Source organism: Misgurnus anguillicaudatus, chromosome 19 (assembly GCF_027580225.2).
Source record: "Misgurnus anguillicaudatus chromosome 19, ASM2758022v2, whole genome shotgun sequence".
Taxonomy (NCBI): domain Eukaryota; kingdom Metazoa; phylum Chordata; class Actinopteri; order Cypriniformes; family Cobitidae; genus Misgurnus; species Misgurnus anguillicaudatus.
This window is the reverse complement of record NC_073355.2, coordinates 14,531,034-14,555,711: the sequence shown is the minus strand read 5'-3', so window position 1 is coordinate 14,555,711 and position 24,678 is coordinate 14,531,034. Positions and strand designations below refer to the sequence as shown.

General features: G+C 36.3%; 1 protein-coding gene across 6 annotated transcripts; it reads right to left on the bottom strand.

Annotated features, from left to right (window-relative positions):
* Positions 1-3,809: 3,809 nt before the first annotated feature.
* LOC129431085 (intercellular adhesion molecule 2-like) lies at positions 3,810-23,683 on the bottom strand. Of its 6 annotated transcripts, none has more exons than XM_073856995.1 (5): positions 23,425-23,683; positions 6,685-6,939; positions 6,268-6,594; positions 5,568-5,798; positions 3,810-5,275 (listed from the first exon to the last, which is right to left on the bottom strand). In XM_073856995.1, exons 1-5 carry the CDS (start codon positions 23,552-23,554, stop codon positions 5,196-5,198), a joined length of 1,023 nt encoding a protein of 340 aa, XP_073713096.1. In that variant the 5' UTR covers positions 23,555-23,683; the 3' UTR covers positions 3,810-5,195. The 6 variants fall into 6 exon arrangements, with proteins under 6 accessions (XP_073713096.1, XP_055044779.2, XP_073713094.1 ...); XM_055188804.2 differs by lacking the exon at positions 23,425-23,683 and adding an exon at positions 11,746-12,080 and having other exon boundaries at positions 4,160-5,121; positions 6,685-6,942; XM_073856993.1 differs by having other exon boundaries at positions 4,161-5,121.
* Between the last annotated feature and the right edge of the window lie 995 nt (positions 23,684-24,678).

The following is a 24,678-nucleotide window of genomic DNA, read 5'->3' as shown; positions in this document are numbered from 1 at the left end:
GCGCAGCGGAGCTCAGCTTGCGCTCACGCCGCAGTCAAAGTTATGCCGCGGCGCATAGTTTGTGGTCTTTTGCACTTTACACGGGAAATGAGCTGACAGTCTGTACCAGTTGTATGTGTGCTTGCTGTATTTAATGTCTTGTTTTTGCAAGTTATTGTTGCTATTGCGTGCCCCTCCGTTGGAAGCCAAGTGCCCCCCTGTTAGTTATGGTCTGGCGCCGGCTCTGCAAATGGGTCAGTAATAGCCGTGCTGTGCTACAAACTGTACCTGAAAAACACAGAGCCCATGGCATAAAAATTATGGATCTGGACAAGGACCAACTACCAATAGAAAGAGCTCTTGGTTTGTTGTGGTGCGTTGAATCAGACACTTTCAAGTTTAAAATGACCATCAAAGATAATCCTTGCACCAGACGCGGTGTTTTGTCAATTGTATGCTCTGTGTATGATCCTTTAGGATTCTTGGCACCGTTCACTCTCACAGCCAAACTTCTTTTGCAAGAGCTGTGTAGGGCAAAATGTGGATGGGATGATCAGCTACCCTCAAATCTTCAAAGACAATGGTCATTATGGTTGGAAGAACTTGGGAGGATTGCAGACTTTAAGGTGGATAGATGTTTAAAGCCCACAGGATTGGACCAATTTACCAATATCCAATTGCATCATTTTACTGATGCAAGTACAGTTGCATATGGCACTGTAACATATCTTAGGATGGAGACAAACAAGGATGTCCATGTTAGTTTCCTACTTAGCAAGTCAAGAGTAGCACCATTGAAGCATGTAACCATTCCACGTCTTGAATTGACAGCTGCTGTACTTGCTGCTCGAGTGGACAAAATGGGCAGAGGGCAGAGATACAATTTCCATTGGTGGACTCTGTGTTTTGGACAGATAGTACATCTGTCCTAAAATACATAAGAAATGAGGACAAACGCTTTTTGACCTTTGTGGCCAACAGAATCTCTTCTATAAGAGAAGTTACAAGACCGTCACAGTGGAGATACATATCTACATCTCAAAATCCTGCAGACTATTGTTCAAGGGGTATGAAAGCAGACCAGCTGTTAGCGAGTGAAGAATGGATCAATGGACCAGATTATTTGTGGAAACCACAGGAAGAGTGGCCAGCACAAATGGTTGATTCTACTCTTAAGGTCGATGATCCTGAGGTAAAAAGGAGCATGAGTGTAAACACCACTGGTTTAAATGAAATGTCAAGTACAACAAATGCCACTCATAGACTGATTACACACTTCTCAGACTGGATGAAGCTGAAAGTTGCTGTTGCCTGGTTTTTGAAGTTAAAAAAAGTTCTGAGGCAACGGAGTCAAGGGCGGAAAGAAATCAAAACCTCTTTAGATTCTTCGGGTGTATTGCTATCATCCAAGAAGATAGAGAAGGAGCTTCAAAAGCTAACATTCTCAACGATTACACAGAACTTGACTTTGGATGACTTGACTGAAGCAGAAACAGTTATTGTTGCATTTAGTCAACAGCAACAGTTTGGAAAGGAAATTGCTGCTCTATCATCTTCATCTGTTTTAAAGGTAAAACGAGACAGCAAGTTGTATACGTTGGATCCTGTTTTTCAAGATGGTCTTTTAAGAGTTGGAGGACGACTGAGGAATGCTGCAATGCCTGAGGAAAGGAAGCATCCCATTATTCTTTCTAAAGATCAGCATATTGCCACTCTCATTTTGCGGCATATTCATCAACAATTAGGTCACAGTGGAAGAAACCATATGCTTTCCCAACTGAGGAAAAAATATTGGATCATTAAAGGTAATGCAGCTGCTAGGAAGATCATATCTAGTTGTGGCCATTGTAGACGTCTTGGAGTTAAGGTTGGTGAGCAGAAGATGGCAGACTTGCCAAAAGAGAGACTCATTCCTGACCTTCCTCCATTTACGAATGTAGGAGTGGATTATTTTGGTCCTATAGAGGTCAAAAGAGGACGCTCCATTGTGAAACGTTATGGGGTCATCTTTACTTGCATGGCAAGTAGAGCAGTTCATCTGGAGGTTGCCTATTCCTTGGACACTGATGCATGCATTAACTCTCTACGCAGGTTTATTTGCAGACGAGGACAGGTTGTTCATATAAGATCAGACAACGGTACCAATTTTATTGGAGCAGAAAGAGAGTTAAGAGAAACACTCAGTTCTTGGAATAAAAGTAGGATTCAAAAGGCAATGCTTCAGAAAGGTGTCCAGTGGAGTTTCAATCCTCCAGGAGGCTCACATTATGGAGGAGTGTGGGAGCGTGTGATCAGAATGGTCAAGAGAATTTTGAGTTCCATCTTGCATCAGCAAACTTTGGATGATGAAGGATTTCATACCGTGTTATGTGAAATTGAGGCCATTCTAAATGATCGTCCAATAACAAAGCTGTCCGACGATCCTAATGACCTAGAGCCACTTACTCCCAATCATCTTCTTAAAATGAAAGGCAAACCAGTTTTACCACCTGGACTCTTTGACAAATCAGAGTTATACAGCAAGAGGAGATGGAAACAGGTCCAATATATATGCGACTTATTTTGGAGAAGATGGACAAGTGAATACTTGCCTTTGCTTCAAGAGCGACAGAGGTGGAACAGAGAAATTAGGAGCTTTGCTCCTGGTGACATTGTTGTCATTGTGGACTCTACAGCCCCACGTGGATCCTGGTTGATGGGACGAGTCTTGAAAGTTTTTCCTGATAAAGATGGACTTGTACGTTCTGTGCGAGTACAAACTAAAACCAATATACTTGAGAGACCTGTGACAAAGCTCTGTCTATTGTATGACAGCCTGGAGTAAAAGGGACTGATTGCAAAGACTATAAACTATAACCAATGGAAGATTGTTTGAATATAGTGTTATACAGTGTTGCTTTGATGGCTCTTTCTATTAACATTGTATTGAATTGTAATGTCTAACTGTCATGTACAATTAGGGGCCGGGGTGTAAGAGCCATTATGCTCTATTTAAATGTCTGTTGTAGTTCCACTGGGGGACACTAGGTGGAGTGTGTGTTTACTTGGTATATAGGTAACCAGAGAGCAAGAGAAGCCAGGTGTAATGAATGAGGGAAGCAGACAATTTTTGACCGTGTCAAGCCACATGTAAGGATATACAAACTGGTGTGTTACAATGTGTTTGAGCATCAGAACTGAGACCAATAAAAGAGATAAATGCAATATTGGAGTAGAAGCGTCTTGTTTGGAGTCACGCGTCAAATAGCCCTACAAGCACCTCTATGCGACAAGAAGGTTATTCGTCGCTACACCAATCTTGGCAATAAAGGTTTGTGTATTTGAACGTTATATATATAATTCACAAAAATTTATTAAAATCCATCTAAGCCAGGGGTCTAGTGCCATCTAGAGGACCTCAATATGATTTAAAATTATTTTAAATGAGATAAACTAAAATAAGATAAACAGTTAAAAAGTAATGTTTATTTATTTTATTTGTTACTCTTTTTTTAAAACTGGGGGGGCTCAAATGTTGTGGATAATTGAGGTTAAAAAAAATTTGTGTTAGTGGCCTCTTGTGGTCACTTCTTTGAACATTTCACATGATGTGTTCATGCCGACGAAATTGTAATTGAGAAACCATTGACTCGGTATCCTGTAAAATCGAATGGACGTGCAACTGGACACGCATAAACACATTCAAAAAACACGTTTCTGTTTGTTTGTTTGTTTGTTTGTTTGTTTGTTTGTTTGTTTCTTACACACACTAACATATGGCTCGAAGTCTTGCAATATATTACAATATTTTTTTTATTGTACTTTTCTGTTTATGTATTATGTAAGAAGTACCTTACTTGACCAGCTGGGGTCGCAGTTTTCATTCATTTATCATTAAACACCATGGAACGTGACTGTATATACACAATGGCAATACTGCACACTTCCTTACAATTTTTTGTTTGAAATTGTTGCATTGCTTATGGCTTAAATAGATTTTTGTAAAGCAACAGCTCTGTGGAGCACAAAAGACACAAATAATACATTGTGGGGTTTTTTAAGCATATTTTTAGTAATGTTAGTAATCCAGATGCACAGCCTCTTGTTTAGGCAGACATTATGGAAATATTACAAAAGTGCCTGAATCTAACAACCACAGAGAAACCAAAAGAGAAATTAAAAATTTTAAAAATGTAAACAATTGTAGGTAGTTTCATATTGAGAACACAAACACAGTCAGCATAAAAGTAAATGTTTAATTAATTTTTAATTTAATTTAGGTTTTTTTTGTATGCATTGCAACATTTATATACACAATCAGAGTCAGTAAATAAACACAAACAGTCAGCGTATCAGAGGTCTCCAACCCTGTTCCCGGAGAGCTACTGTCCTGCAGAAATTTACAACCAACCCAAGCTCATCAAGTTGTTAAGGGCTAAAATAACAGGCAGGTGTGTTGCAGCAGGGTTGGAATTAAAGGATGTAGAAAGGTAGCTTCAGAAACAGGGTTGGAGAACCCTATACAAAACAATACAATAGTCTAATCTGGATGAAATAAAAGCATGAATTACAGACTCCATATCTTTAAATGATAAAAATACGTCATTTTAGATATATTCTTTAACTACTAAAACCAGACCTGACCACAGAATTAATCTGTTTATCAAAAGTCAAAGCAGAATCAAAAGTAACACCCAAGTTTAACATATACAGGTGTGTGAAGTTAACCAGATAGAGGTCCACAATTATTGGCAACAACCTCTGTGGAAGCACAGGGGCCAAAAATTAAAACTTCAGTTTTTGTTTCATTTAACTGAAGGAAGCTGGATGACATCTAACATATCTTTCAGATAGTCAAATAAACACTGCAGACTAGAAACATCCTTTGGATGTACAGGAATGTAACACAGAGTATCAAATGTCATACAGTGTTTTCAAGTCTAAAGAAATTCTTTAAAACGCAACCAAGTCCTAGTTAATGACATTTCGTAAAGTAATTTAGTATTGATGTGTACTCCCTGATCAGAAGATCCCAGTTTCAGGTCGCCAAGTAAACAGAATTCTGAGTTAAGTTACACATCCTGTATGCTGCACAAGATGTAAACCATATTACAAGTATCATCAGGCCAAATATAAGAATAGCCCAGAATGTAGTGCGGCCACCTGTGGAAGATAAAAACGGATTAATAATTGTATACATGGATGATTTATTAAATGCTGAATCACTGCTAACTCTATTAGGTGACAACAGATGTTACTCCAGGTACTCTGATGTCCTCCCACAAGTAATGTGATTTGGAATTGCCTCTTCCCCAACCTGTGTAAGGATTAATTTGTGTGGATCAACTTGTGTATGGATTAACCAGTTCTCACCATGAATATATGCTGGAATGGTATAAAGAATAAAGAAAGAGTGACAGAGTTGAAAAACGGTGACTGACAAACCGTACCTGTGACTCTCAAGGTTTTGTGTATGTTACAGCTAATATGTTATAAAATCTAACCACTAACAACCTAATTGTTAAAGGCTGAATGGTAAGAAAATAATAATGTAATCTCAGACATGAATTTATAACATTATGATTATTTGTTACTTTTTCATAATTTACCTGTGATGGTGAACACTTTGCTGGACTTTCCTAGAGGGTTTGTAGCAGTGCATGTGTAGTTTCCTGGAGTCAGTGTAGAGAATGTGAGCACTGGTGAATTTCTTGTCTCTGTCAAATGCTCTGAGTACCAGGAGTAAGTAGCAGGTGGATTTGCTGGTACTATACAGTTCAGAATTACGTCTCCATCATTTGTACTGATGAGTTCAATGGTCACCTCGTGTTTTGGTCGATCTGAGAAAGACGCAGAGAAACATTTAAGCACATATGCAACACATTTATATTATTTACTTTTTGATTAGAAGCCGCTTTTAACTTATAAATCCAATCCGGGGGTCTAAAATATTTTATAGAAAGCAAATGCTAGTATTTATCCCAGAGGTTCCCACACTGAGGTACACAGACCACCACCAACACAGGGCGTGACAAGTCTTAAGGAGCACCTGCTATTTCATTGCTAAAAACAATGTTATTTTGTGTATTTGGTATAATACAATGTGTTTGCGTGGTTTATTGTTAAAAAAACAAATTATTTTCTACATACCGTACATTTTGCCGCTATACTACAGATCTACATCCTTCACATCAACATGCCCTCCACATACATTAAAATTAAATGAACTTTGTTGGATTTTAATCAGAGAATCAAACAATGATGTTGATCCAGGATCACATCCTACTTGGTGAAATCACGTTCACCTACAGTGTACTGTGATGCTGAGAGGTTCTGATGTGACTTTAGGAGGAGGTTGAGGTCCATCTGCTCCCAGTTCCAGCTCTGCTTCACATCTGTACTGAACTCCATCATCATCTCTGACTGCAGTGATGTTATGTGTAGATGTTTCACTCACTGGAGTCTTGATGGTGTCAGTGAAGGTCTTAGTATACACCTCTGTCTCTCCTTTAAACCATTTCACTGTGAGATTGCTAAGAGCCACATTCACAATGTCACACTTGAGCTCATACCATGATCCCTCTATCATTGGTCCTGTGTGATTCAGTGTGTTGATGGAGACACTATCTGGAGTCTCTGTGAAAGAAGATTTGAAAAACCTGATATTACATCAATGAATGTACTGTAGATATTATATTCTGTATTTCAGTTAAAACTCAAACTCACTGTAAATAGTGATTGGGACAAAAGTTGAACATTGTTTCCTATTGTAGTTTATGTAGCACTGTGACTGTATGTCCCATAGTCTCAGGTTAGACACTCTCCAGGTGATCAGTTTGTCTGTGGTCATGGATACTGGTCCTACAGGGGCTTCCCAGCCCATCCCATCATGTGTGACATCAGTGCTACAATCCACTGAAACATTGCTGCCGTACTCCACAACAACACTCGGTGGCTTGAGCTTAAGAGGGCAGGCATCACCTGCTAAATATAGTAGTCATGATACAGTATATAGCCTAACTTTATAGCACCCTTATTAACAACGTCTTTCTGTCTTCATAATGTTTCCTTTAAAAAACGCACATCACAAAGGCAACAGAATAACGGTACTCAAATACTACGCATAAGACATTATCATCAAAAGTATTCAACCCCTGCAAGACATGCAAGATGACCTGCCGAAAGGAAAACTTAAAAGGAAATTTAATGCAGGGTATAAGAAGACACTATAAGCACGCCTTCATACTGGGACATCTTGCCAAATGCCACTCTTGGCCAAGAAGAACATAAAGACTGACTAAAACATGCTAAAATTAATTTGGATAGACCTGTGGAGTTCTGGAAGGATGTTATATGAAGTAATTTGGACCCATGAATCAGCTTAATGTCTCTGGGACAAAAGGCAAAGCTTATGAGCAGAACATAATGGTCAACTGGAGGTAGTTCAGTTTTGTTATGGGGGTGCTTTGCTGCTGCAGGAGATGGAAATCTTGACTGTATGAAGGACATCATCAATTAATTAAAGTATCAAGCCATTTTGGCAAAGATGGTGATCTCTTCGGTACACTGAAGCTTGTACTTTCCATCATAAAGTATACATCTAAATCTACTGAAACTTGGTTTAGGGATCAGCCATTGGTTCTTCAGATTTTGTGGACGTTAATAAAAGCAGTGGTAGGTAACGTGAAAACCAAAGAATATATTTGAAGCTTTCCCTGGTGAAAAAATAGTATGCTAAATATATTTAATTTTGATATACTTAAGTATACTTGCAATCACACTAATGACCAGTATACTTAAAGTGTGCTATTGATTAGTTTATTTAAAGAGTGCTATTTTGGAACAATTAATTTTGTACTTAATATATTTTAGTTGTATATTAATTGTAACAAAGTACAACTTTAAGTGTATTTAGTGTACTTTTGTGTGCTAAAGTGGAACAACTTTAAGTGTATTTAGTACAATTTAAGTACATGACTGTTTTTGTGCTAAATTCATGCTTGATAAGTGGATTTAGAGTGTGTTTTATTTATGTTAGGAGTACATTACAAATGTATGATGAGTGTCTTGCAAACATACAATCAGTATACCTTAAATAGACGGTTTGCATACATTCTATATATTTTTGGCCAATCCAAAATTTTAAAAACTGCCCTGGTGAAAAATGAATATGCCAAGTACATTACATTTTGTATACTTTTACATACCTGCAGCTAGATAAGTAATGAGTATACTTCAAGTGCGTTAATAATTAGTTAACTTAAAGAGTGCTATTTTGGGAATAGATTACTTGCTGGTAACATAACCAAAATATTTTTTTCCAAATAAATAAAAGCTGATTAAAACAGTCAAAAACAATTCATTTTAAATATATTTAAAATATAGTTTTATTCACAGCATTCAAAGTGTACAGTATTTGCCTAAAAATTGAACAATTACTCATTGAAGCATGTCAAGATGATTAAGTTTACAACATCTTTCTCTCCCAAATTAACTTTAGCCTGGCAGGTTTTGGTTCAGCCTTAGGAAATCTGAAAAAGACAGACAATAAGCTCAATTAAAAAGTGTTTAATATGAAAACATTACATTTATTTAAGACTTAGTGTATTAAATCTATAGTTTACTGGCAGAGATTGTATAGCAGATATATTTTTACCTAAACTAGAGCTTGACTAAAATGTCATCATATATATTAAGGGGTGGTTTCCCAGACAGGAATTAGACTAGTCCTAGACTAAAATAAATGTAAGAGCTGTCCAAACTGAAAACAACTTGCTCTGACATATCTTAAAATACATCAGTTCCCTTTGTTTTACATCGTAATGTACATAAGTAATGTTTTTAGTAAGGCATGTTTGTTAAAACTATCCTAATTAAACTAAGGTGTAGTCCTGGATAAAGCTAATCCCTGTCCGGGAAACCACCCCTAAGAGTTTTCATTATAATGACTTGCCTATATGGGCTGCAAAATCCTCCTTACATAAAATACTTTAGCTCCTAAAGAAAGATTTATTGTATTAAATTTAAATGTAAAACTTGTCAGAAAGAAAATGCAACAAGCAGACAATTGGGTCGTTTCCTGGAAAGGGATTATCTTAAAACAGGACTAGGCCTTAGTTTAATTGAGAAATATAACTAGTTTCAAAAAACATGCCTTGATAGAGACGTTGCCTGTGTGCATTTTGAGGCAAAACAAAGGACACTGGTGTATTTTAAGATATGTCAGTGCAAGTCGTTTTCAGTTTGGACAGCTCTTGCATTTGTTTTGGTCTAGGACTGGTCTGGTCCCTGTCCGGGAAACCGCCTCAATATGTATATAACGTTATCTAAACTGAAGCTTGATTTACTACAACGAATGAATTATTATATCTTAAGAGTTTAAAATGACTTACCATTAGCTGCAAAGTCCTCCCTACAAATGTCTTTGAAAAACTTTAGCTTCTGAGGAAAGAATGCAGCATCATTAATACTAAATACAGTTAAGTTAGGTAAAAGCCTTACAACCTCTAAACCAGGGGTGGGGAACCCTGGTCCTGGAGGGCCATTGTCCTGCAGAGTTTTGTTCCAACCCTAATTAAACACACCTAAAAAATCTAATTCAAGTCTTCATGATCACTTGGAAATTAAATTCAGGTGTGTTTGATTAGGGTTGGAACTAAACTCTGTAGGACAGTGGCCCTCCAGGACCCAGGGTTCCCCACTCCTGCTCTAAACAGTCAATAAATGGTTAACTTTCACGCTACATTTAAAAAACAGATTTTCTGACGCTACCTTTTTTCATTAACATATACATACACACCAATACATATATTTAACAAAACAATCGGGTGTACTAATTCGATATAACAGGCTAACAGTGCTATCTTTCAAACCTTTAACATTAGCTATAAGCTAAGCAAAGCTACACAGCAGCTTATCACTAGACACCGCGTTATTGACAACATTTCGCATTCGAAATATGATAGTCTACTGATAAACTTCAGAATGGTCAAACGATAATCAAATATAATTAATTTTAAGATATTTTAACGTACCTTGGGACTCAATCCGTCCGCCTTGAACGACTGGTAAAAATCAAAATATGTGCGTCGTGACGTCATCACACACACGTCAGATGCATTATTCAAATCTTCACTTTTCTCTGAAATGCATTTACGAAAACTGTTTAAGTTAATTAATGTGTACAGCTAAAAGCGGTATGCAATTGACTCAAAAACTACAAAAAAAACAAACACTCATATTCCCCTTACGAAAATGAATGTTTTTTTTTGTGGTAAAAGTTTAGTAACCATGTTTTTTTTGGTGTATTGATTACAAAAAAAAAACACAGTTCATTGGTTTATCCAATGTTTGACTATAGTGAAGTTAAAGTGTACCTTATTACGTTAATAGTATATTACAAATGTATACATCTACAATATAAAATGTAACTGAACATACTGCTCTCTCGTAATTTTAAGCCCACGTTATTTCTCCATAAAATAATATACATTTGTACACCCCATATACTTTCAAAATGTACTTAAAATATACTGTTTCTAAAGAATACTAAATAATGTATTTTAGAAATATACTGTCAGTGCATTATTATAATGATAACTTTAAGCATACCGATAAAGTATACCTAAAATACATTTTAAAATAAGTTTAAATTTAGTATACTTTAAAAATTGCACAAAACTTTAACTTTAAGTATATTTTTCTAAAGTATACTTTTAGAAAATATACTAAAGTATAATTATTTTGAAGTATGTTAAAAGTTTAATTGTAAAAAATACGCGCAAATATGTTGTAAGCATACTTTAAATATGTTTAAAGAAAGTACATTCCTTTGTAAGTATATTTGTAATGTACTATTGCAAAGTTAAATATACTTGAAATACAATAAAATATATTTGTTTTTCACCAGGGTTATCAAGCAGGAAATGGGCCAATATTGCAGGAGAGAGGTGACAAAGCTTCTAAACATTAACAGTTTATTGGAGGTTATAAACTATAAATGATTCTGCACAAAAGTTGTGTTTAGTGTCTTTTTTTAATAATTTTTTAACAACTTTACATTCTCAAAATCACTCAAATGTGTATTAATAAGCTTTTTCTATCCGCTTGTTAAGCCTGACGCTGCAACGCTTCTGGGTCCAACCGATCTCAAATGCCATAAGGAATAATATAAACATCACACTACTATATACACTCATTTCATAATGCAAAACCATTTTTAATTTTTAGAACAAAATCCGAGATGAGCAGACATGGACATATATTTTTTACTTAGCCTGGAGACTACAATGTAAATGTGTAATTTGAATAATAGTGTAATATGAATAAAGGCTGATTAAATAGTATCCTCTATTGCAGTGGTTCTCAAACTTTTCAATGTGCGCCTCCCTTTGTGTACAGTGCATTCCTTCGTGTCCCCCAATAGAAAATTTATGACATAAAACATTCAAAAACTTTTGAATTAACAAAACATATGAAATTATACAATGTAGTGCTGTTGGCTAGCCTTATTATTCTGAGTTTTAATTACACAAAATAAATGAATGTATTTATAAAATGTCATACTGGGGGGCCTTGGAATTATTTTGCTTTATTGAATCAGTGGAGGCTTGGATCGGGAAACATTATTCCTTATGTCATGACTTAACAAGTGGATAATAGTTTATTGATACCTCTGATGCATTTTGTTCTCTGAGACAAAGTTTATGAATATTCTCATTGTGTAGTAACTTGACATAATAATAACAATAATGACAACAATAATAATAATAATGCTTAAATACTTACCCTCGACTTGTGAGACCCATGAGAAATACAGAAAACTGCAAAGGCGGCACAGCGTTACTTTAAACGTTTGTCGTCTTCTTTCTTTAATCCCTAATGGTGCGGTATAAACCAGTGCTCGTGTCTGCATTGTAAAATCCAGTTTGCTGAAAATGCTAATTTTATAAGCAAAAAGTTTTAAACTTTAGCAAAAATGAATAAATCAATAACAACTAAGAAATAACAAATATGTTTCTAGAGGGCTTCGTGTTATAATGTTGATGTCTTAAATTTGCTGAGAAATACAGGCATTATCAAACATATGACACTCCACTGTGACAACCAGATAAGACAGAGGGTGTTGCTCTATTTATGAAATTGTTGTTTATAAGTTTTATACTATAACATAAATAATGAAAAACATTAACATAAATGTAAAGTAAATCACTAACAATTAAGAAATGTCAAACATACTTTCGTGAAAATGTGACTCGTCAGCAATCGTAACATAATCATCAAGAAAAAGACTGTTAATATAATTTCATTGCATTTATTCAATAAGGCAGACATAACATATCAATGCAATATACAGTCAACAGAAAATTGGCCGTCCGGTGCTTACCCCTTACAAACTAACAAAAAATCGAACCATAAGAAATAATAAGAAAATGGAAGTAATCAATATTACAAACATAATAAAAAATAATCAATAATAAATTAACACCACTAAAAAACAGGTTTCTAATTACCTTCTGATTGTTTAAAAACTATACTAACAGTTTGAACTAACTTTTTCTGAATAAAACTGTAACTGTATTTGAATATTAGGACACTGTAAATTCTAATGTAAAGTCTATTTAAAATAGTAAGTAAACTTTAATGACTGACAAGAACAGTCCTCTTCATTCTTACCTGTATATTTCTGTTTGATGTGTTTAACACCTTATACAGTAATTTTCTATTTTCATACATTATTTTAATATGAAAAAGATCCTATTAAACACAGTCATGCATAATTAAGGTGATGCATTATAATCACATCAAGATGCAGAGAGTATATTAGTCCAAAATGACATGTTGTCAACTCTTAAAGGAACACCCCCAGATTTTGGGAATTTAGCTTATTCAATGTATCCCCCAGAGTTAGATAAGTCCATACATACGTTTCTCATTTCTGTGCATGCTGTTACTCTGTCTGACGCAGCCCTATAGCTTAGCTTAGCACAAAGACTGGAAGTGAATGGCTCCAGCTAGCAAACTTCTCCCAATAAGTGAAAAAATAACGCGAACATTTTCCTATTTATATGTTGTGATTTGTATAGTCACACCGTGTTCAAATAACAAGGTCATATGAGACACAGCCATCTTTTAACAGTCTGGGAACTATATTCTCTGAAGAAGAAGCTCTGCTACTGGGCGGAGTGATTTGCTCACAGCAGCCGAGAAGCCCCTGGTGAGGAGCAGAGAGCTCGGTCAGAGTTGTGCAAATCACTCCGCAACTGCCTATTTCGCTTATGCCACGGTCTGGCCCTGGTCATTTATAATATAGTGCTGGAGGGATTACGTATTTTTGTTGGGAAAACCCAGAACAGAGTTAACATATTAGCACTTCCGCTTACATCGTCCTGAAGTCAGCAGATTTTTTGAATAGGGTTTTGGTTAATTGCCTTAAATAAGATCTTGTTTTTTTCTATGACATAAATCACACCAGTAACATCTTCACTTGTCATTTTTAAAGATTTACGTGTCTTAAAAAAGGCAGTTGCGACATGGGACAGACATTGTCCAGGACTTTAAACATCATCTCGCATAAGAATCTCAAAATCAATGGAACATGGGCACAATTGCCAACAAACATTCATCCTTATAGTTCCTTATCAGGACACATGTTTTCCATTGTGTTTAATAGAGTTTGAAAAAACTGTTGGAAATGAGATCGAGAGACTGCAGTGTAGTGGTTTTCCATGACATTTCACGCTACATGACATTTCCATGCTCACTTCAAAAAAGCATACATCATGTGTGACCTTTCAACGTGATTACGTAATACTTATTGTCCCCCTGGTGCGTCACACGGCTAGTGCAAAACGAGAAGTTGTGGTTTAAAAGTGCTTATTTTTTATTTTTCTTGCCGAAAATAACAATCATTTTGCTAAATAAGACCCTTACGCCTCGGTTGAGATCATTTGGAGCCCTTTGAAGCTGCGTTGAAACTGCAATTTTAAACTGCATCGAAACTGTAAACTGATGAGGTCCAATAAAGTCTATTAAATTACCTGGAATGTTTTTCTTAAAAAAATGAATTTCTTCTCCACTGAACAAAGAAAGACATCAACATTTTGGATGACGTGGGGGTGAATAAATTATTCTGATTTTTTAAATAAAAAAGTGGTGTGTTCCTTTAATCCCAACCACTTTATCAGTAGGTTCACATTTATTTGGAGTATTTTTTTTATAAAATACATTATTTAAATACTTTTTCCACATAATATTTGGTATTTTATATTGAGGTGTATTGTTATTTTTAATATCACCAATCAAATAACCATCTAACTAAATTTTCCCCCTGTACCTTGTAAATGTACCCAATTTTAAAGGGTACATTAAAATGACTTTTTTAAAAATGTAAAATAAATCTTTGGTGTCTCCAGATTACATATGTGAAGTTTAAGTTCATTATAATTTATAATTAGAACCTGTGGATTACCGAATGAACGTGCATTTGTTTGGAGCTGTGTCATCCCCAAGTTGTGCTTGTTTTGCACTACACAGGACAGCTGAAGACAATAAGACCAACTTTCCAGACAGGGTCATTGGCACAATTCACGCCAACTTCTATATGGATGATTGTCTGAAAAGTGTAGCTTCAGAGGAAGAGGCCATTTTGATGATCAAAGATCTCACAGCGGTTTGCTTAACAGGAGGGTTTCAATTGACCAAATGGGTCAGTAATAGCCGTGCTGTGCTACAAACTGTACCTGAAAAACACAGAGCCCATGGCATAAAAATTATGGATCTGGAACAGGACCAACTACCAATAGAAAGAGCTCTTGGTTTGTTGTGGTGCGTTGAATCAGACACTTTCAAGTTTAAAATGACCATCAAAGATAATCCTTGCACCAGACGCGGTGTTTTGTCAATTGTATGCTCTGTGTATGATCCTTTAGGATTCTTGGCACCGTTCACTCTCACAGCCAAACTTCTTTTGCAAGAGCTGTGTAGGGCAAAATGTGGATGGGATGATCAGCTACCCTCAAATCTTCAAAGACAATGGTCATTATGGTTGGAAGAACTTGGGAGGATTGCAGACTTTAAGGTGGATAGATGTTTAAAGCCCACAGGATTGGACCAATTTACCAATATCCAATTGCATCATTTTACTGATGCAAGTACAGTTGCATATGGCACTGTAACATATCTTAGGATGGAGACAAACAAGGATGTCCATGTTAGTTTCCTACTTAGCAAGTCAAGAGTAGCACCATTGAAGCATGTAACCATTCCACGTCTTGAATTGACAGCTGCTGTACTTGCTGCTCGAGTGGACAAAATGGGCAGAGGGCAGAGATACAATTTCCATTGGTGGACTCTGTGTTTTGGACAGATAGTACATCTGTCCTAAAATACATAAGAAATGAGGACAAACGCTTTTTGACCTTTGTGGCCAACAGAATCTCTTCTATAAGAGAAGTTACAAGACCGTCACAGTGGAGATACATATCTACATCTCAAAATCCTGCAGACTATTGTTCAAGGGGTATGAAAGCAGACCAGCTGTTAGCGAGTGAAGAATGGATCAATGGACCAGATTATTTGTGGAAACCGCAGGAAGAGTGGCCAGCACAAATGGTTGATTCTACTCTTAAGGTCGATGATCCTGAGGTAAAAAGGAGCATGAGTGTAAACACCACTGGTTTAAATGAAATGTCAAGTACAACAAATGCCACTCATAGACTGATTACACACTTCTCAGACTGGATGAAGCTGAAAGTTGCTGTTGCCTGGTTTTTGAAGTTAAAAAAAGTTCTGAGGCAACGGAGTCAAGGGCGGAAAGAAATCAAAACCTCTTTAGATTCTTCGGGTGTATTGCTATCATCCAAGAAGATAGAGAAGGAGCTTCAAAAGCTAACATTCTCAACGATTACACAGAACTTGACTTTGGATGACTTGACTGAAGCAGAAACAGTTATTGTTGCATTTAGTCAACAGCAACAGTTTGGAAAGGAAATTGCTGCTCTATCATCTTCATCTGTTTTAAAGGTAAAACGAGACAGCAAGTTGTATAAGTTGGATCCTGTTTTTCAAGATGGTCTTTTAAGAGTTGGAGGACGACTGAGGAATGCTGCAATGCCTGAGGAAAGGAAGCATCCCATTATTCTTTCTAAAGATCAGCATATTGCCACTCTCATTTTGCGGCATATTCATCAACAATTAGGTCACAGTGGAAGAAACCATATGCTTTCCCAACTGAGGAAAAAATATTGGATCATTAAAGGTAATGCAGCTGCTAGGAAGATCATATCTAGTTGTGGCCATTGTAGACGTCTTGGAGTTAAGGTTGGTGAGCAGAAGATGGCAGACTTGCCAAAAGAGAGACTCATTCCTGACCTTCCTCCATTTACGAATGTAGGAGTGGATTATTTTGGTCCTATAGAGGTCAAAAGAGGACGCTCCATTGTGAAACGTTATGGGGTCATCTTTACTTGCATGGCTAGTAGAGCAGTTCATCTGGAGGTTGCCTATTCCTTGGACACTGATGCATGCATTAACTCTCTACGCAGGTTTATTTGCAGACGAGGACAGGTTGTTCATATAAGATCAGACAACGGTACCAATTTTATTGGAGCAGAAAGAGAGTTAAGAGAAACACTCAGTTCTTGGAATAAAAGTAGGATTCAAAAGGCAATGCTTCAGAAAGGTGTCCAGTAGAGTTTCAATCCTCCAGGAGGCTCACATTATGGAGGAGTGTGGGAGCGTGTGATCAGAATGGTCAAGAGAATTTTGAGTTCCATCTTGCATCAGCAAACTTTGGATGATGAAGGATTTCATACCGTGTTATGTGAAATTGAGGCCATTCTAAATGATCGTCCAATAACAAAGCTGTCCGACGATCCTAATGACCTAGAGCCACTTACTCCCAATCATCTTCTTAAAATGAAAGGCAAACCAGTTTTACCACCTGGACTCTTTGACAAATCAGAGTTATACAGCAAGAGGAGATGGAAACAGGTCCAATATATATGCGACTTATTTTGGAGAAGATGGACAAGTGAATACTTGCCTTTGCTTCAAGAGCGACAGAAGTGGAACAGAGAAATTAGGAGCTTTGCTCCTGGTGACATTGTTGTCATTTTGGACTCTACAGCCCCACGTGGATCCTGGTTGATGGGACGAGTCTTGGAAGTTTTTCCTGATAAAGATGGACTTGTACGTTCTGTGCGAGTACAAACTAAAACCAATATACTTGAGAGACCTGTGACAAAGCTCTGTCTATTGTATGACAGCCTGGAGTAAAAGGGACTGATTGCAAAGACTATAAACTATAACCAATGGAAGATTGTTTGAATATAGTGTTATACAGTGTTGCTTTGATGGCTCTTTCTATTAACATTGTATTGAATTGTAATGTCTAACTGTCATGTACAATTAGGGGCCGGGGTGTAAGAGCCATTATGCTCTATTTAAATGTCTGTTGTAGTTCCACTGGGGGACACTAGGTGGAGTGTGTGTTTACTTGGTATATAGGTAACCAGAGAGCAAGAGAAGCCAGGTGTAATGAATGAGGGAAGCAGACAATTTTTGACCGTGTCAAGCCACATGTAAGGATATACAAACTGGTGTGTTACAATGTGTTTGAGCACCAGAACTGAGATAAATAAAAAGGATAAATGCAGTAGGCTACTGGACTGGAAGCGTCTTGTTTGGAGTCATTCGTCAGATAGCCCTACAGGCACCTCTATGCGACAAGAAGGTTATTCGTCGCTACACCAATCTTGGCAATAAAGGTTTGTGTATTTGAACGTTATATATATAATTCACAAAAATTTATTAAAATCCATCTAAGCCAGGGGTCTAGTGCCATCTAGAGGACCTCAATATGATTTAAAATTATTTTAAATTAGATAAACTAAAATAAGATAAACATTTAAAAAGTAATGTTTATTTTTTTTATTTGTTACTCTTTTTTTAAAACTGGGGGGGCTCAAATGTTGTGGATAATTGAGGTTAAAAAAAAATTTGTGTTAGTGGCCTCTTGTGGTCACTTCTTTGAACATTTCACATGATGTGTTGATGCCGACGAAATTGTAATTGAGAAACCATTGACTCGGTATCCTGTAAAATCGAATGGACGTGCAACTGGACACGCATAAACACATTCAAAAAACACGTTTCTGTTTGTTTGTTTGTTTGTTTGTTTGTTTGTTTGTTTCTTACACACACTAACATATGGCTCGAAGTCTTGCAATATATTACAATATTTTTTTTATTGTACTTTTCTGTTTATGTATTATGTAAGAAGTACCTTACTTGACCAGCTGGGGTCGCAGTTTTCATTCATTTATCATTAAACACCATGGAACGTGACTGTATATACACAATGGCAATACTGCACACTTCCTTACAATTTTTTGTTTGAAATTGTTGCATTGCTTATGGCTTAAATAGATTTTTGTAAAGCAACAGCTCTGTGGAGCACAAAAGACACAAATAATACATTGTGGGGTTTTTTAAGCATATTTTTAGTAATGTTAGTAATCCAGATGCACAGCCTCTTGTTTAGGCAGACATTATGGAAATATTACAAAAGTGCCTGAATCTAACAACCACAGAGAAACCAAAAGAGAAATTAAAAATTTTAAAAATGTAAACAATTGTAGGTAGTTTCATATTGAGAACACAAACACAGTCAGCATAAAAGTAAATGTTTAATTAATTTTTAATTTAATTTAGGTTTTTTTGTATGCATTGCAACATTTATATACACAATCAGAGTCAGTAAATAAACACAAACAGTCAGCGTATCAGAGGTCTCCAACCCTGTTCCTGGAGAGCTACTGTCCTGCAGAGCTTACAACCAACCCAAGCGCAGGGTTGGAATTAAAGGATGTAGGAAGGTAGCTTCAGAAATAGGGTTGGAGAACCCTATACAAAACAATACAATAGTCTAATCTGGATTAAATAAAAGCATCAATTACAGACTCCATAAATAATAAACTACTAGAGCCAGACCTGACCACAGAATTAATCTGTTTATTAAGTCGAAGCAGAATCAAAAGTAACACCCAAGTTTAACATATACTGTACAGGTGTGTGAAGTTTACCAGAGGTCCAAGTTTATTGGCAACAACATCTGTGGAAGCACAGGGGACAAAAATTACAACTTCAGTTTTTGTTTCATTTAACTGAAGGAAGCTGGTTGACATCTAACGTTTAACATCTTTCAGGTAGTCAAATAAACAATGCAGCCTAGAAACATATTTGGATGTACAGGAATGTAACACACATCAAATGTCATAGTGTTTTCAAGTCTAAAGAAATTCTTTAAAACGCAACCAAGTCCTAGTTAATGACATTTCGTAAAGTAATTTAGTATTGATGTGTACTCCCTGATCAGAAGATCCCAGTTTCAGGTCACCAAGTAAACAGAATTCTGAGTTAAGTTACACATCCTGTATGCTGCACAAGATGTAAACCATATTACAAGTATCATCAGGCCAAATATAAGAATAGCCCAGAATGTAGTGCGGCCACCTGTGGAAGATAAAAACGGATTAATAATTGTATACATGGATGATTTATTAAATGCTGAATCACTGCTAACTCTATTAGGTGACAACAGATGTTACTCCGATGTCCTCCCACAAGTAACGTGATTTGGAGATACCAAATTGCCTCTTCCCCAACCTATGTAAGGATTAATTTGTGTGGATCAACTTGTGTATGGATTAACCAGTTCTCACCATGAATATATGCTGGAATGGTATAAAGAATAAAGAAAGAGTGACAGAGTTGAAAAACGGTGACTGACAAACCGTACCTGTGACTCTCAAGGTTTTGTGTATGTTACAGCTAATATGTTATAAAATCTGACCACTAACAACCTAATTGTTAAAGGCTGAACGGTAAGAAAATAATAATGTAATCTGCTTCTAAGAGAAGTAAACACAGACATTAATTTATAACATTATGATTATTTGTTACTTTTTCATAATTTACCTGTGATGGTGAACACTTTGCTGGACTTTCCTAGAGGGTTTGTAGCAGTGCATGTGTAGTTTCCTGGAGTCAGTTTAGAGGATGAGAGCACTGCTGAATTTCTTGTCTCTGTCCAATGCTCTGAGTACCAGGAGTAAGTAGCAGGTGGATTTGCTGGTACTATACAGTTCAGAATTACGTCTCCATCATTTGTACTGATGAGTTCAATGGTCACCTCGTGTTTTGGTCGATCTGAGAAAGACGCAGAGAAACATTTAAGCACATATGCAACACATTTATATTATTTACTTTTTGATTAGAAGTCGCTTTTAACTTATACATCCAATCCTGGATTAGGGGGTCTAAAATGTCTATTTTATAGAAAGCAATGCTAGTATTTATCCCAGAGGTTTTCACACTGAGGTACACAGACCACCACCAACACATGGTGTGACAAGTCTAAAGGAGCACCTGCTATTTCATTGCTAAAAACAAAGTTATTTTATTTGGTATAATACAATGTGTTTGCGTGGTTTATTGTTAAAAAAACAAATTATTTTCTACATACCGTACATTTTGCCGCTATACTACAGATCTACATCCTTCACATCAACATGCCTTCCACATACATTAAAATTAAATTAACTTTGTTGGATTTTAATCAGAGAATCAAACAATGATGTTGATCCAGGATCACATCCTACTTGGAAATCACGTTCACCTACAGTGTACGGTGATGCTGAGAGGTTCTGATGTCACTTTAGGAGGAGGTTGAGGTCCATCTGCTCCCAGTTTCAGCTCTGCTTCACATCTGTACTGAGCTCCATCATCATCTCTGACTGCAGTGATGTTAAGTGTAGATGTAACATTCACTGGAGTCTTGATGGTGTCAGTGAAGGTTTTAGTATGCACCTCTTTCTCTCCTTTAAACCATTTCACTGTGAGATTGCTAAGAGCCACATTCACAATGTCACACTTGAGCTCATACCATGATCCCTCTATCCTTGGTCCTGTGTGATTCAGTGTGTTGATGGAGACACTATCTGGAGTCTCTGTGAAAGAAGATTTGAAAAACCTGATGATACATCAATGAATGTAGATATTATATTCTGTATTTCAGTTAAAACTCAAACTCACTGTAAATAGTTATTGGGAGAAAAGTTTCGCATTGTTTCCTATTGTAGTTTATGTAGCACTGTGGCTGTATGTCCCATCGTCTCAGGTTAGACACTCTCCAGGTGATCAGTTTGTCTGTGGTCATGGGTACTCCTCCTTCTTTGGCTTCCCAGCCCATCCCATCATGTGTGACATCAGTGCTACAATCCACTGAAACAGAGCTGCCGTACTCCACAACAACACTCGGTGGGTTGAGCTTAAGATGAGGGCAGTCACCACCTGCTAAATATAGTAGTCATGATACAGTATATAGCCTAACTTTATAGCACCCTTATTAACAACGTCTTTCTGTCTTCATAATGTTTCCTTTAAAAAACGCACATCACAAAGGCAACAGAATAACGGTACTCAAATACTACGCATAAGACATTATCATCAAAAGTATTCAACCCCTGCGAGACATGCAAGATGACCTGCTGAAAGGAGAACTTAAAAGGAAATTTAATGCAGGGTATAAGAAAACACTAAGCACGCCTTCATACTGGGACATCTTGCCAAATGCCACTCTTGGCCAAGAAGAACATAAAGACTGACTTAAATTTACTAAAATTCATTTGGATAGACCTGTGGAGTTCTGGAAGGATGTTATATGAAGTAATTTGGACCCATGGATCAGCCTAATGTCTCTGGGACAAAAGGCAAAGCTTATGAGCAGAACATCCTAATGGTCAACTTGAGGTAGTTCAGTTTTGTTATGGGGGTGCTTTGCTGCTGCAGGAGATGGAAATCTTGACTGTATGAAGGACATCATCAATTATTTAAAGTATCAAGCCATTTTGGCAAAGATTGTGATCTCTTTGGTACACTGAAGCTTGATGATCAATTGACTTTCCATCATCTAAATCTACTACAACTTGTTTAGGGATCAGCCATTGGTTCTTCAGATTTTGTGGACATTAGTAAAAGCAGTGGTAGGTAACGTGAAAACCAAAGAATATACTTGAAGCTTTATCAAGCTGGAAATGGACCAATATTGCAGGAGAGAGGTGACAAAGCTTCTAAACATTTACAGTTTATTGGAGGTTATAAACTATAAATGATTCTGCACAAAAGTTGTGTTTAGTGTCTTTTTTTAATAATTTTTTAACAACTTTACATTCTCAAAATCACTCAAATGTGTATTAATAAGCTTTTTCTATCCGCTTGTTAAGCCTGACACTGCAACGCTTCTGGGTCCAACCGATCTCAAATGCCATAAGGAATAATATAAACATCACACTACTATATACACTCATTTCATAATGCAAAACCATTTTTAATTTTTAATTTTTAGAACAAAATCCGAGATGAGCAGACATGGACATATATTTTTTACTAATTATTAATATGTTGTTTGTGATGTCATTAGCCTGGAGACTGCAATGTAAATGTGTAAATGTGTAATTTGAATAATAGTGTAATATGAATAACTGATTAAATAGTATCCTCTATTGCAGTGGTTCTCAAACTTTTCAACGTGCGCCTCCCTTTGTGTAAAGTGCATTCCTTCGTGTCCCCCCATAGAAAATTTATGACATAAAACATTCAGAAACGTTTGAATTAACAAAACATATGAAATTATACAATGTAGTGCTGTTGGCTAGCCTTATTATTCTGATTTAATTAAATAAATGAATGTATTTATAAAATGTCACACTGGGGGCCCTTGGAATTATTTTGCTTTATTGAATCAGTGGAGGCTTGGATCGGGAAACATTATTCCTTACGTCATGACTTAACAAGTGGAGTTTATTGATACCTCTGATGCATTTTGTTCTCTGTAACACAGTCTCACGCCGACACTTGACCATTCGTCAATATGTGACGCGGAGGGTATACCTTTCGCGTCATTTTTTGACGAACTGGGGACTTCAATACTATTACGTCCGTTGCATTCTCTTCTCCTATTTTCTTACCATTTTCGCGTCGGTTTAGGGTTAGATTTACATAATGACATCCCTACCCAAACCTAACTCTAACCCCAACGCCAGGTGACAACTGTTTCTAACCCCAACGCCAGGTGACAACTGTTTAATTTCGCGTACACTGTTTAATTTCGCGTACACTGTTTAATTTTGCGTAATCTAACCCTAAACCGACGCGAAAATGGTAAGAAAATAGGAGAAGAGAATGCAACGGACGTAATAGTATTGAAGTCCCCAGTTCGTCAAAAAATGACGCGAAAGGTATACCCTCCGCGTCACATATTGACGAATGGTCAAGTGTCGTCAAATATTGACGACATGGGGTGAGACTTCTCTGAGACAACATTTATGAATATTCTCATTGTGTAGTAACTTGACATAATAATAACAATAATGACAATAATAATAATAATGCTTAAATACTTACCCTCGACTTGTAAGACCCATGAGAAATACAGAAAACTGATAAAAAAGCGACACAGCGTTACTTTAAACATTTGTCGTCTTCTTTCTTTAATCCGGAATGATGCGGTATAAACCAGTGCTCGTGTCTGCATTGTAAAATCCCGTTAGCTAAAATGCTAATTTTTAAAGCCAAACTTTTAAACTTAAGCAAAAATGAATGAATCAATAACAACTAAGTAATAACAAATATGTTTTTGGAGGGCTTCGTGTTATTATGTTGATGTCTTAAATTTGCTGAGAAATACAGGCATTATCAAACATATGACACTCCACAGTGACAACCAGATAAGACAGAGGGTGTTGCTCTATTTATGAATTTGTTGTTTATAAGTTCTATACTATAACATAAATAATGAAAAACATTAACATAAATGTAAAGTAAATCACTAACAATTAAGAAATGTCAAACATACTTTCGTGAAAATGTGACTCGTCAGCAATCGTAACATAATCATCAAGAAAAAGACTGTTAATATAATTTCATTTCATTTATTCAATAAGGCACATGCAGATATACATAACATATCAATGCAATACGGTCAACAAAAAATTGGCCGTCCGGTGCTTACCCCTTACAAACTAACAAAAAATCGAACCATAAGAAATAATAAGAAAATGGAAGTAATCAATATTACAAACATAATAAAAAATAATCAATAATAAATTAACACCACTACAAAACAGGTTTCTAATTACTTTTTGATTGTTTAAAAACTATATTAACAGTTTGAACTAACTTTTTCTGAATAAAACTGTATTACTGTATTTGAATATTAGGACACTGTAAATTCTAATGTAAAGTCTAATTTTAATACACTGTAAAATCTTTAGACCTGCAAAGCTATTTTAAAATAGTAAATAAACTTTAACAGGGCTCCAGACTAACTTTTTTCACTAGGAGCACAGTGGCCCCCAACTGAAAATTTTAGGGGCACAACCAGAAAATTTAGGGGCACACACCGTAAATCAACATGCTAACCAAATATTCACATTTCTACTAATTTCCAATGTATTACTAATAAATACTTTGATAATCAATGCAGAAAGTTCAATGTGCTATTTCAAATTCAGTGTCGCATCACAAAAAAAGGTCAAATTAACTGGTCGCACATGTGCGACTGGATGTAAAATTCAGTGGCACACTCTCAAATTTTGGTGGCAAAATGCTACCATTTGGTGGCAGTCTGGAGCCCTGTTTAATGACAGACAAGAACAG

Coding starts and splice junctions, on each gene's coding strand:
- LOC129431085 (XM_073856992.1), bottom strand. CDS start 23,554: ATGCAGACACGAGCACTGGTTTATACCGCATCATTCCGGATTAAAGAA. Junction 20,170..20,642: donor TCTCAGCATCACCGTACACT/GTAGGTGAACGT, acceptor CGTCTTTCTCAG/ATCGACCAAAACACGAGGTG. Junction 19,474..19,938: donor CAAAGTGTTCACCATCACAG/GTAAATTATGAA, acceptor TATCTTCCACAG/GTGGCCGCACTACATTCTGG.